General features: G+C 40.6%; 1 protein-coding gene across 1 annotated transcript; it reads left to right on the forward strand.

Annotated features, from left to right (window-relative positions):
• Positions 1–913: 913 nt before the first annotated feature.
• On the forward strand, positions 914–12,884 carry RIOK3 (RIO kinase 3). The gene is made up of 13 exons (XM_010708833.4): positions 914–1,124; positions 1,929–2,050; positions 3,372–3,517; positions 3,627–3,731; positions 3,814–3,923; positions 4,635–4,778; positions 6,280–6,407; positions 7,532–7,720; positions 8,216–8,375; positions 9,301–9,381; positions 9,472–9,561; positions 9,924–10,031; positions 11,517–12,884. The coding sequence occupies exons 1-13, from the start codon at positions 1,062–1,064 to the stop codon at positions 11,616–11,618; spliced, it is 1,548 nt and encodes a 515-aa protein (XP_010707135.1). The 5' UTR covers positions 914–1,061; the 3' UTR covers positions 11,619–12,884.
• Positions 12,885–13,892: the final 1,008 nt, after the last annotated feature.

A 13,892-nucleotide genomic window follows, 5' to 3' on the forward strand; every position in this document is an offset into this window, starting at 1 on the left:
TTGCCTGGTTTGGGAGTTAGGGTCTGGTTCAGGAGTTAATAGCCTGGTCCAGGAGCTACCCCAGTGCTTTGATGTCTGCCCTTTCATTCCGCAGCAGGCAGGACTTTCTGTAGCAGTGAACACCAGAAGAGGTTGCCTAGAGACATTGCAATCCCTTACGTCATCGCTAGTTGCTAATGACATCAGATGAACTTTGGCCAAGAACATGGAACCCTGCATGCCTGAGAGCCAATGTCAGTGGCACCTGTGGGGACTGCCCTGCTGAGGTCACACAGAGAACATCCCCTGCCCCAGCCAAGGGATGCTAGGGGACTTTGAGACCTTGCCCCATTTCTCCTGCCCTAGAAATCCAGCTGTGAGGCTGGTTCCCTGCTATCTGAGTAAAATTAAGGGAAGTTTCCGCTCTAGACAGATTTGAAACCATTATTGTTGTTGTTGTTATTATTTTAGGAGATGTGAGTGTGTGGCAAATGATTTTATTTATGTGTGATTTTGCAGAACATCTCATTATAATTCAGTTCAAGGGTTGATCTGCTACAGAGGGGCTGGTTTGTGGCTGTCCATGGAGGGAGGTTTGTGCCTCCCCATGCAGGGAGGCAGCATTGCTGCAAAGTGCCAGGAAGCTGTCCCTGCCCTGAAAGAAGGGCATCTCAGTCCCCACACGACTTCCAGGTGAACACTTAAAATGGAGGTGCAACAGGCAGAGGATCACACACGAAACACCTCTATTAATTTCGTATTTGCAGGGCACGCGATTACAGGATGAAATTAATCTGTTTCCTTAGGCTTCCCTCCCCGCCCCCTTCCATGCCTACTTCCCCAACAAAAAGCGACCTTTCCCCTTTCTGTCCCCACCCCCGGCACCTCCACCCCGCTGACATCACCGGAAGGCGCGTCCCGTCCCGTCCCGTCCCGTCCCGCCGACCAATGGGGAAGGGCTCGGCCGGTGACGGTACGGGGATTGAGGCCGAACCCGGAAAGATCCGCGTTCAGAGCACCGCCGCCCGCCCGAGTGTTCACGTCGCCGCCGTCCTCCTCCCGCTCCGCCTCTCCGTGCGCAGATGGACCCGGTTGGAGTCGCCGCCGCCCCCGAAGCCGGGCCGGGCCCAGCCTGGCAGAGCAAGGTGAGCGTGGTGTGGTGTGGCGGCCTGCTGGGCTCGGGCAGGCCCCGGCGGCGGCCGGGAGTTATTCTCTCGTGGAAGGCCGGTAAATGGGGCTGTTCTCCGCGAGGCCTCGCGGGGTGTTGTTGGTTGGGCTGTCGGGGGCAGCGAGCTGCCTGGATTCCGGCCCTCCTTCCAGCTGTGTGCGGGTTTCTGTTTCTCTAAAGGCATCTTTATGGCGTAAACTTGTAAACAAACTTTGTGGGAAGGCTTCTGTCTGTCTTCAGGTGGTGGTGAAGCTTTTTTCCTTCTTGTCTACTAAGAAGTGACAATCAGTGTCCTTTGAGTCACACCCTTCTCATCTTATGGAGCTACTCCTAGAGATATGGGGGGTAATAGTGATAAGACAAGGGGGAATGGCTTTTAAACTAAGGGGAGGTTTAGGTTAGATATCAGGAGGAAGTTTTTCACACAGAGGGTGGTGACACACTGGAACAGGTTGCCCAAGGAGGCTGTGGATGCCCCATCCAAGGAGGCATTCAAGGCCAGGCTGGATGTGGCTCTGGGCAGCCTGGTCTGGTGGTTGGTGACCCTGCACATAGCAGGGGTTGAAACTATATGATCATTGTGTTCCTTTTCAACCCAGGACATTCTGTGATTCTACGATATCTACTGTGCCCAATTTCTCATACTTTCCTTCATATCTAGAGAGCACAGGCTTTTATGGGATTACGTCAGCTTGTTTTAGAGCTGCTGGTAGCTAATTGTCCTTATTATCAGTGTTGCCATTGCATTTCTCACTGCCTCAAACAAAATATTTATTTACAGTGTCCCTGGGGAACTCCAAAAACTGCCTCGATATCGTGTTCCCTTGCCGATGTTATGAGTGAACAGCTGGCAAAAGAGCTGCAGCTGGAGGAGGAAAATGCTGCTTTTCCTGAAGTAGTTGCGTAAGTTTAAAATCCAGGATTAGTGAGCTCTGCAGTTGTAAGTCGCCATTATCTGTCATCCTCTGTGCTGTGTGATTGTAGTGGAGCAGCGTAGTAAGTGCTTTGCCTATTATTTTCTAGCTCTGCCTTTCCATTGAAGATGGCTTCTCTAGTTAAAACTCTTCCTTAGAGACTCTTCTGTCCTTTCTTGCTATTTCTTTTCTATTATTTTGGTTGCCTTAAGTCAGTCCGTAAACTGCGTTTTGAGAAAAGTTGTCAGAAATGTAATTTCTTCTTTTTTAGAGGGTTTTACGTATATACAAATTCAGTTTTCAAACTGTCAGGTTGCGTATCACTTGTATTCTCCAAGTACTTTAAAATTCTGAATACTTACTGCCAAGAGTTTATCTTAGTGGACCTAAATTCATGCCAGTTCTACCTTTGACCTGTTCTGTGAGGCAGAACAATGCGATGCTGATTATGCAATGCTGAACTTGTTAGAGCATGTCTAGAGAAAGGCCACGCAAATCATCTAAGGGATGGAACATCTTCCCTACAAGGACAGGTTGAGAGAGCTGGGGCTATTCAGCCTGGAGAAGGCTCCAGAGAGCAGCCTTTCAGTACCTAAAGGGGGGTGCTATAAGAAGGAAGGGGACAGACTCTTTAGCAGAGTCTGCTAGCAGACAGGACAAGAGGAAATTATTTCAAAGTGAAATAAGGGAGATCTGGACTAGATGTAAGGAGTTTATTTTTATTTTTATTTTTATTTTTATTTTTATTTTTATTTTTATTTTTATTTTTATTTTTATTTTTATTTTTTTACAATAAAGATAGTTAGGTGCTGGGACAGGTTGCCTGGGGGTGGGTGCCCCATCCCTGGAGGTATTCAAGGTCAGGCTGGACAGGGCTCTGAGCAATCTGATGTAGCTGTAGGTGCCCTGTTCACTGCAGGGGATTTGGACCAGGTGAGTTTTAAGGGTCCCTTCCAATTCAAACAGTTCTGTGAGACTCTGGTTTTTATTTTTCAATATATACTGTATGTATTTTCTGCATGTATCTTTCTAGCTGTGTTATTTCTTTCTCTTTCATAAGGGGCATCTTAAATAGTCAAGCATCATGCTGCTTACAGGATGGTAAACCAAGACACAGAAGTAATGTTTGCCTTGTAAAGGAGTGGCAATAAGAATTTAGGGAGTCACTGTTAAGATCTGTTAGTTTCTATACAGCTCTATGCTAGGGTTTTTTGTATAGAGTGATCAAATCATATAAAGCAGTGTTTCTATGTAGATTATTCTACTTAGGGTTGTTTTTTTCTCTGCTTTGCTCTTCCATTTTTACATAGTGTTGCAGAAGGACCATTTATTACAGGAGAAAACGTTGACACTTCTAGTGACCTAATGCTAGCTCAGATGCTGCAGATGGAATTTGACAGGGAATATGATGCACAGCTTCGGCGTGAAGAGAAGAAATTCAATGGAGACAGCAAAGGTATTTTTGCTTTGGAAATATTTGAGGCATTCTACTTAAACTGACAGAGCTGTGAGGGAGTAGCAAATGCTAATAATCACAGATGTGCTCATTTGTTTTGTCTCTTAAGTTTCCATATCCTTTGAAAATTATCGGAAGGTGCATCCTTTTGACAGTGACAGCTCAGAGGATGAAGTTGATTGGCAGGATACTAGGCACGATCCTTATAGGGCAGGTATGTGGTAGTACTAACCAGTCTTTGTGAGCATTAGTTATGTTTGATGTCAAGTTTGTCATATTTTTCTTATTGCTGGCAGATAAACCTACTATTACACCAAAAAAGGGTTTCATAGGGAAAGGAAAGGACATTACTACTAAACATGATGAAGTGGTTTGTGGAAGAAAGAACACTGCTCGTATGGAAAATGTAAGTAAAAGCTTGGGAAAATTCACTCTGCATATCTGAAACCAGAATGCTGAAATTTAATTAAAAGGAGTAATGTTTGCCTGTCTTTACTACTGTATGTGGTGCTGAATTTTTATGTCTTCATCCGACGAAAACAACTTGGTTTAATTATTTGAACTGTTTCCTCCTCTCTCCCCCCCCCCCTTTTTTTTTTTAATGTAGTTTGATAATAGTTGTTAGTTACATATTTAAAGAACTTATACAGAACTATTTTGACAAAACAAAGCTGTCAGCAAGTTTGGAACACAGGCAAATAAAACATTGCTATTTCTACATAGTAAAGCTGTCATGTAACAATTTTTTTTGTGTGCGTGTGAATTTTGCCTGCTTAGCTAAGTAATTTATTTTCAGTCAGTGGTTTGATATACAGCTTTTCAATCTACTTATCCATACTATGTGCCTTCTGTTTTCTTTAATATAAGTGGTGTTGCTGCTCTAAATAAGGAAATGCTGCAAGTGCTATTTCACAGGTTAAGTAATATCATATCAGTTTGGGCAGAACTGAGTACTGAGATTGGAGCAATATGTTTTTTGACACTTTGAAACTCACTTTGTGGCATGTTGTTCCTTAGTTAATCTGCCCTAGATTCTTGAAGATGAGAATGAGAAATTCCTGCTTCTGCCAACTGTTGTCTGCCAGTACCAATACTTAACAGTTATCTCTATTTGTAGTTTGCACCGGAGTTTCAAGTTGGGGATGGAATTGGGATGGACTTAAAGCTGTCAAATCAAGTCTTCAACGCCTTAAAGCAGCATGCATACTCTGAGGAACGTCGAAGTGCAAGACTCCATGAAAAGAAGGAACACTCCACTGCAGTATGTTCTTTAAGTCTTTTTATCCTCTTTATCTTACGTAACAGTAAACTGCTGTTTTGGTAATTCCTTGAGAAATATTGGTTTTAGTAAAACAGTTCTTTTTAAACCAGTCTCTAACTCAGCTAAATGAGCTTAGAGGTTGTGTATAGAAATCTTCTAGCAAATACTCTGAAGCATGTGGCTCCAAGCATCTGTCCTCATAGCTAGTCTCAGGAAGATGATTAAATTTTTCCTTAATAATTTAGGAAGTCAGTAGATAGCCTTAATGAATTAATCTAGAACTGTGCCTGTGGTAATTCCTGCTCTGAAGTCTTTCAGACTTGGATGTTTTACTTTACTTTTGCTGATACAAGAATAACATAATATTTGAGATGATTCTTGAAAACACTGTAGAAAGTGCTCTTAAGGAATAATCTGAATCTGGACCATGCAGCAGAGTGTACCCACAGTAAATTAATGGATGGTGTGAATCTAGGAGCTCTGGGGGAGGTAGCTGGCTCACCAGAGGGCCATGCAGCGATTCAGAGGGATCTTGACAAAATGGAGAGGTGGGCAGGCAAAAATCTCCTACAGTTCAGCAAGTCCTGCACTGGGGTGGAACAGTTCCTGGCACAAAAAATGTGCTGGGGGCCACCTAGGTGGAAAGCAGCTGGCAGAAAAGGACTTGGTGGACAGTGAGGTGAATGTGAGCCTCACCTCACCTTGACTGCAGCATGCCCTTGCAGTCAAGAAGGCTGATGGCATCCTGGGCTGCTTTAGGCAAGGTATTGCCAGTAGGTCAAGAGAGGTGATCTATACCCTCTACTCAGCTCTGGAGTACAGGGTCCAGTTCTCAGCTCTACATTACGAGAGAGACATGGGCAGAGTCCAGCAGCGGGCCACTGAGATGATGAAGGGGCAGGAGTATCTTTCCTATGGGGTAAGGCTGGGAGAGCTGGGAGAGTTCAGCCTGGAGAAGAGGCTTGAGAGTGTCTCATCAGATATATAAATACTAGAAGGGAGCGTGCAGAGAGGACGGGGCCAGGCTCTCTTCACTGGTGTCCAGTGCCAGGATGAGAGGCAATGTGTGTAAATGGAACATAAGAGTTTCCATCTGGCACTGGTGCAAGTTGCCCAGAAGCTGTGGAGTCTCCTCCTTGGAGATCTTCAGCAGCTGCCTGAATGCAGTCCTTGTCACTCTGCTCTGAGTGTCCCTGCTTGACCAGGGCTTATGCCGGATGGACCCAGATGTCCCTTTTCCCTGTGCCCCTCAACCAGTCTGAGATTCTATGGTTGTGTGATAACACTGTGTATACTGCATGCAGAATTGATAAAATACTGGGTGCTACACAGCTGACAATGTATCTGAGTATTTTTCTCCCCCACCCTGTCAATGGAGAGAGCACTCTTAATATGCTATTTTTTCCATGCAATTAGGCACCTGTAATATATAAATACTATAAACTCATTGTAAAAGTGAAGGATTATTTTAATAATTCGTATACTTATTTCTCACCTGTAGGAGAAAGCAGTGGATCCTAAAACACGTTTACTTCTGTACAAGATGGTCAGTGGTGGAATGCTGGAGACCATCACAGGCTGCATCAGCACAGGGAAAGAATCTGTTGTTTTTCATGCATATGGAGGAAAGTAAGTATGTTGTTTGTTACCGATAGTAGTCTGAAGTGCCAGAGAGAACCTAAAAAGGAGAAACCACAACATATTTGAACAATCTGTGTTTATCTCATTGCCAGGACTTAAACGTTTAGTTCATATGTATGCAGACAGCAATAAGTTCTGCAAGCCTATAGTGCCTATTTTGAAGTATTAATAAAAAACAAAAACACTTCCACGTTTTTCTCTGGAGATGAGCTAGGGACAAGTCAACTGCAACTTTCTGTGAAGGTCTGTTTCCACTGAGCTACCCTGGACTAGAAAGCCACTGTGATGATCTTGGGCTTCCTGAAGGTTGTCTTTCCATATGCACCACTTTTAACGGCTCAACCTATGCAGTTGAGTGAGAGGTGCTCTCTCTTATTTTTGGGTTACCTAGATGGTTACCTTTAGGATGCTGTTCACTTTGCAATTCGTGCAAGTCTCTGGTTTTAAAGACTACCATGCTCAAAGAATTGTGCGTTAAAGATTGCAGTGCATAGAAACATCGCTCGTTTAAAGTACATGAAGAAGGAACTAATAAAACCCAAATTCAAATAACCTTTTTAGAGATATCAGGAGTGAGATGATGTTGGGAGTGGGGGAAAGGTTGGTTGGTTAGTTTCTTCTACTTGACCCCTCCTGAACAGTGGTAAGAGTGACCTTTTTGCTTACTGTTATTCAAAGGGCCATGTGTTTTGAGGTGCTTAACAAAACATGGTGACACTACTATTGTTGCTCTAAAACATGGGTCTTTTTTCACTTGTAACGTAATGGAAGTAATTACATCTGTTAACACAGCTACTATTAGCTATGATGCTTAATTAAAACTTTCACAGGCTGGGAGACGGAACCTATTGGATAAGCAACATATGATCAAAGTTCCAAAAATCAAATATTTCCTATTCAAGCTTTACAGCCCTTACAAACTTACCTTGAAGTCATTTTCAAGCTTGATACAGTATCAAATCTTTCCCTCTCGTGTTAAAAATCTCGTTATCTTACATCATTTTTAAAAAGAGAAAACAAAGAACATGAAAAAGCAATAAAGCAACTGTGCATTTTCTTGTAAGGATGTGAACAGTTAATTTTATTGTGTGTTTGACTCTTTCCACGATAAGTGCAACTGAAGATGATAAAGTTATACCTCCAGAATGTGCCATTAAAGTGTTTAAAACAACTCTTAATGAATTCAAAAACCGTGACAAATACATCAAGGATGACTACAGATTCAAAGACCGTTTCAGTAAATTGAATCCACGGAAGATTATTCGCATGTGGGCTGAGAAAGAAATGCATAACTTAACAAGGTAAAAAAAAAAAAAATAATAATAATAATAAAATCAAATTCTTGTTGGTTTCCTACTCTCTGTTTTAGAAAGTTAGATTATGTCTGGGTAGAAGTCTAGATTTGATGTTGGCATAGACTGAATAAGCATCTGGTTTCTTACAGTCTAATGAATTAAAAGCGTCTTCTGGGATTTGGCAGTAGGATTTATAAGCGTGTGAAGTTAACAGCCTCTAGCTGTAAAAATAATTAGTTTTCCATTACCGTTTTTAGGCATGGTTTGGGTAACTCAGACTTTAGAGTCCTAAGTGAAATGTGGGGGGGGGGAAGTGTATAATCAATTAACAATCCTGTCTGTTTCAAAGACTATTTCTGGATCAAATCTCTCGCATGTGGCTTGGAAATGAACAAGCAGTAACTAGATTGCTGGTTTTTTAATTGTTATGGCTTTGTTTTGTTTTGTTTTGTTGTTTTTTTTTTTTTTTCTTAATCAGTATCTATTTGTTTTTATTCACAGAATGCAAAATGCAGGAATTCCTTGTCCACAAGTGGTTATCCTTAAGAAACATGTCTTGGTTATGTCTTTCATTGGCCAGGATCAAGTCCCAGCACCTAAACTAAAGGATGTAAAACTTAATAGTGAAGATATGAAAAAGGCCTACTATCAAGTTGTTAATGTAAGGCAATGGTGATGTGGCTTGTACGTGTACTGAATAACTTAAAGGACAAATCAGCATTTATTTACTTTTCTAGGATGCTTGGATAAATTTCCAACTATGGAGTCCAAAGGCTTATTTTGCTGCTGTTTAATGAGTTACTTAGAATAAATAAGAAATGAAGCACTAGAAAAAATAATCTGAGCAGAGGATGTGCTTTGGAACTTGGTGACAGGGTATTTTATAACACAGAACTTATGAGCTAGTTGTCCTCCTTTTATAGAAGCAGTGTTTGGTTTAGAAAGTTCTTTGTCTTTCTGGGTTTACAAAACACTTAGTTGATAATAATTAATCGTGCTCTGTTAGTAAACCACCCTTTTAAAAAAAAAAACAAAAAAAACAACTAGTGTAGAAATCAGAGAATGAATTAGAATATGGCATGTGTTCTTCGTGGTTCAGATACGTACCTTCTAAATGTCTGTTTTCTATTAGTTTCCCATAATCATAAAAGCAAGCAAAAACCATCGGCAGTTTAGTACTGTGAATGATGTGTGTGTCAAATTTTGAGACTGGTAGGGCAACGCAACCCTGTTTTCAATGAGCAGAGTATCAATACTGATTGGGATTCTAAAACTGGGCCTTCTTTTCCCTGTGGGATTGGGCAAGAGTGACAGATACGTTTAGAGAATGTGTTTATCTGTCTAATGTGCTCAGTCTGCTGGCAGAGCTGATGTGAGTTTGCCAGACTGACTTGACAAAGGTCAGTAATAAAAGCTTAATTTGCTGGCATTTCACCAAAACTGCAATTCCTTGTGAAATGTTATTGAAGACTTGTAAGAAATTATATAAATTGTGTGGGTGGGAAACACTTCATTGTGTTACAGTTATGCAACTGTTATTTATTTGGAATTTAGCACACTTTGTTCATTGATGTGGTTCCTTGCAGATGATGCAGCAGTTGTATAAAGAGTGTAATCTGGTCCACGCTGATCTGAGTGAATACAACATGCTTTGGCACGATGGAAAGGTGAGCATATTTTTGATGATGTAGGAAGAAAAGGTTTTGTCTAATATGAAATGTTAAAGCAAAGTGAATTGTTGTCTCTGTTGTTTACAGGTTTGGCTTATTGATGTCAGTCAGTCTGTGGAGCCAACCCATCCTCATGGACTTGAATTTTTGTTCAGAGACTGTAGGAATGTTTCACAGGTAGGAGCTCTTCAGCTGACAATCTTCTGTTACAAAGGATGTCTTTCTAAGATACAACAGCAACAGTGGAATTCAGAATTAATTAAAAATCAATCAGTATAACTCCACGAAATAATTGTGGCTGGATTTGTGTAAGATTACTCTTGCACGATGTCAGTACTGATGGCGTTCTTCTTTGAAAGGCAAAATCTGGGGTAGAATAAAACAGTACTGGTGGATTTGAAACTTCCCTCAGCTGCTACCTGGTCAGCAAAGGCAAAAACATCATTTTGTCTAAAAACTTCTAAAATTATAATTCATGGAGAAAGATAAAAACTTTGTTTTCTCTTAAGTGTTTAATGTGTGCTTTTTATTTTATGCAGTTCTTCCAGAAAGGGGGTGTAGCAGAAGCACTTAATGAGCGTGAACTCTTCAATGCTGTCTCAGGTTTAAATATTACAGCTGAAAATGAAGTGGACTTCCAAGCAGAGGTATAACTTTGTGTTTAACATTTCAATTTGGTTAGCTTGTAGCCATTGCAATACTTAACTTTCCAAGTTTAGTTTGCGTGATTAATGTGAGTATAACTTCAGAAATCATTTTGCACCTCTCTTTTAAATGTTGGTTATTTCCTCCTCATAGAAGCAGTTTTCAGAAACTCTGACAGACTTTTCTACTGTATTCCTGATGATCTGCTCCCAAATATAAAAGGTCCTAGTGCATAATTGCTCTTTTCAGTGCTAAGGGAAATATTTAGTGATCTGTTTGCATTTAAAAGATACTGTTGTTGTTTTGCCTTACAGCTTTCCTTTCTTAGAATAAGCTTTTGTTGAAATGAATAAATTGCTGCTTATTTTTAATACTTTAAATTTAAACTCTCTTTGAAGATTATAGGCTTGCATTTTCAATCTTCAAACCTAACATTAGACATATGAAATCATGTTAATCTAAATATAGACTAGGAATCTATGGTCACATTTCACTTTTAACTGTCAAATTGTGGTTATCGCTCCTCAAGGGATGCATCCTGTTCACAGACAATTATAAGCTGTCAAAAATTCTCCATCTACTGATTAAATTAAGGCTACATAGCAATTCTACTTGAATCTTGATAACATTGCAGGTTTATGCTTGTTCAGGATAAAAACAGGTTGGAGCATTTAACTTGTGGTGCAAGTCCTTAAACTGATGAAGGGAGCAAAACAGTCATGAGAATTTCTTAGACTGTTCCAAGATAAAGTTACTGATTGATTTATTAAGGGGGCTAGGGAGAAATTGCCTTACCAACTTCATTGTGAGCTTTGGTATGTAGGAGTTTGTCATCTCTCTTTACCTATGGCTTTTCTGGGAAAGATTTACTGCTGCTTACGTATCTGTGAAATTGAGCAGTCCATCCTTAAACATAAGCTTTAGACTGGAGTGAATAGAATTACCTCCCACAGAGTACAAGAGGAAGCAATCCAAAAGTTAGCTGAAGGCTAAAATAAGCTAAAGTTACTTTGATTGTTTAAAAAAAAAAAAAAAAAAAAAAAAGCATTAAATGGTGACAGTCTTCTGCTTTCACCACTGACAATGATTATGGTGGATTTGTAATCTTAATATTACTGGGAATTTCTCCATTGTTGCTGGATTGGCTGAGTTACAGCACAGATGATTAGCAGTGGCGAAATAGATGGTTATGTACTTTGTGGAATACAGCTGACGTCTTAGGAATCACCCTGTCTTTCTGCAATTCATGTATTTCAGTTGTTGTATGGTGTGAAGCTGTGAGGAAGTGCTATTCCTTTTATTAACTTCTGAGAACAGATGTTTTGAGCTGTTTCTAAAGCATATTGCACGCATATGAGACAGAACAAATGAAATATTGTATGTACCTGATCAGTCATCTAAATATACACTTCTTATACTATTTAGCAAGATTCTAGAGCAAGCATGGCTTTCTAATTTCAATTGGAGTTTGTTTTTTGGCTCTCTAGATTGAAGCCTTGGAGAAGATGAATGAAGATCACGTGCAGAATCATGGAAAGAAGGTGTCCACATTTTCAACTGATGGAGACCCACCTATATATAATGAATAGCACTGGGTGTGTTGCTGCTTTAAAAACAACAACACAGACTTGCTGCTACTGACATTGTTGGTGCAGTGGTAAATGTCAACTACCAATGTCAAGAGAGTGGTTGACTGGAATTGCCAAAATGGAAAACACAGTGAGCGTATGGTGATGCCTCAGTGTGTTTTTTCTTTTTGTTTGCTTTGTTTTTAACTTGGCCCACGCATCAGGCTGGCACTGGGAGGATGGAATGTCACTACTTCTGGGGATGGTCTGACAGCATCACCAATTGGCTGCTCACACTAGGCTGATATAGCTGAGGTGGTCATATTTTGCATGATTCAGAGCTTTTGTTTTAGTGTTTTTTTTTCTCCCAAAGGTTATACATCATTTAAATCATTTACTTAGAAAGCACACTAGGAGAGTCTTTTTTTTTTTTTTTTTTCTTCCCCTATTGCTACTTGTAAAACAGCTTTAAAATTGTAGATGGAAAAAATGTCGATGAGCATCTCGCCCTACTTCACCCTGGCCAAAACCAAAAGTCAAACTGTGTGCTGTAGTAATTAAACTGTTAATTTAACAAAATAATATCTTTATATACAGAAAAGCCTAGACTTTTCACTTAAAGTACGTGGAATGTGGCTCTGTCTCAGTAAATACAATTAGATATTACAAGAAATGGATCTTAACTAGCAGAGGACTTCTTTGACAGACTAAGAAATCCAAGTTGCTTAACAAAGTAAGTTCAGTTACATTTGGTCTTTTTTTAAAACAAAACAACAACAACAACAAAAGCCACCACAAGTAATTAAAAAACTTGGTACAAATTAAAAAAAGAAAACAAAAAAGCCCTGTATGATCTTGCATTTCCACTGGAAATCTGAATAGAGCACCAAACCTCCTAATTCATCTAGAAGAGAAAGAATCATATACTCTGAAAACTAAATACTGATCAGAATTACTTTTAAATTAAGCTTACTATTTTTAAGTAGAAGATATATCTTTCATGCTTTTATTCTTAATGTCAGTCTTCTATTTTATCAAGTTTTAAGTCTAGCAATGTTTCTCTACAGCACATTTAAAGATGACTTGATCTAGTGGAGTGGTTTGGAATTAAGAATTTCTGATCAACTTTTCAAACTCTGATTGCAGTTCCTGATGCTGCTCTTTATCAAGCAAAATATAATGTTGCTGTGTGACATTCTCCCAGTGTACTGTGGAAGTGAGTTGGGTTTTGTTTTTATTAATTGGAGGAGTGGTGGCAAAGTAAAAACTGAAGATCTTGCAGTGGTATTCTTGTGTGGTTCTTTGTATTGTACTAGCCATCCCTGATCCTCAAAGCTTTGAATTAGACAATCGTCTTGCTTCTATTCCTTGTTTTTGGTAAAGCAGTTTATGACTTGTAGAGTTCATTCCTAATCCCTTAGTCAAAAAGTTGCCCAAAATAGGGACCTCATGGAAAGAACAGAATGGGTACTGACATGGAGTGATACAGTTAACACCTTCAGAAAGTGAATGCTGCTGTTGTCAAGTACAACCCAACCTTTCTCAAAGCATGCAGAGGGTAAGGCATTTTCTTTTTAAAGGAAAAACAGTCGCACCTCATAGCCAGAGGAGAGGTTTAGATAGGATGTGAGGAAGAAGTTTCTTACAGTAAGGGTGGAGTGGCACTGGGACAGGGTGCCCGGAGAGATGGTGGATGCCCCATCCCTGTACACGCTCCAGGTCAGGCTGGATGGGGCTGTGAGCACCCTGATGTAGCTGTAGGTGTCCCTGTTCATTGCAGGGGAGTTGGACTAGATGGCCTTCAAGGATCTCTTCCAACTCAAATGATTCTGATACCAGGTTCATTATAAGTTTTTGTCCTTCTAACATTTCTCAGCAAAACAAATTTTGCAAAGCAGCTGCTACTCCACCGCAGCGTTCTTGTCAAGTAGGGGTGTTGGAGTGCTGTGGATGAAATGCCTGCGAGGAGACAGCAGCAACCGTTGGAATACAAGGGGTCATTTTGAAGCACGGGAAGCTTCTTGTATTGTTCTTAAATAGAAGCCTCCCTTGTTTCTGTCGCTTTAATGTCTTTGTAAAATAGATTTGTGTTGCAGTTACTGTAAGACAAAGCACTTAATGCTGAACTTTGCGGTGCTCTGGAAGAACGCGTCCTCCCCGTTTGCTGTGGGCTTGTAGGCTCCCTCTGCTCTCCCGTCGAGGGTGGGGCCGGGCTGCGAATGGGGAGGCTGAGGGGCGGGGCTCCCCAGTGCTGCACCTCCCGCCGCAGCCTGTGCGCCCTGCGCCTTTAAGGCG

The sequence above is a fragment of the Meleagris gallopavo genome, chromosome 3, assembly GCF_905368555.1.
Source record: "Meleagris gallopavo chromosome 3, MGAL_WU_HG_1.1, whole genome shotgun sequence".
Classification (NCBI taxonomy): domain Eukaryota; kingdom Metazoa; phylum Chordata; class Aves; order Galliformes; family Phasianidae; genus Meleagris; species Meleagris gallopavo.

Bases quoted from the DNA above. Each gene is read 5' to 3' on its own strand.
- RIOK3 (XM_010708833.4), top strand. From the start codon at position 1,062: ATGGACCCGGTTGGAGTCGCCGCCGCCCCCGAAGCCGGGCCGGGCCCA. The intron at 1,125-1,928 runs GTGAGCGTGGTG...ATTTATTTACAG, and splicing joins GCCCAGCCTGGCAGAGCAAG to TGTCCCTGGGGAACTCCAAA. The intron at 10,032-11,516 runs GTATAACTTTGT...TTGGCTCTCTAG, and splicing joins AAGTGGACTTCCAAGCAGAG to ATTGAAGCCTTGGAGAAGAT.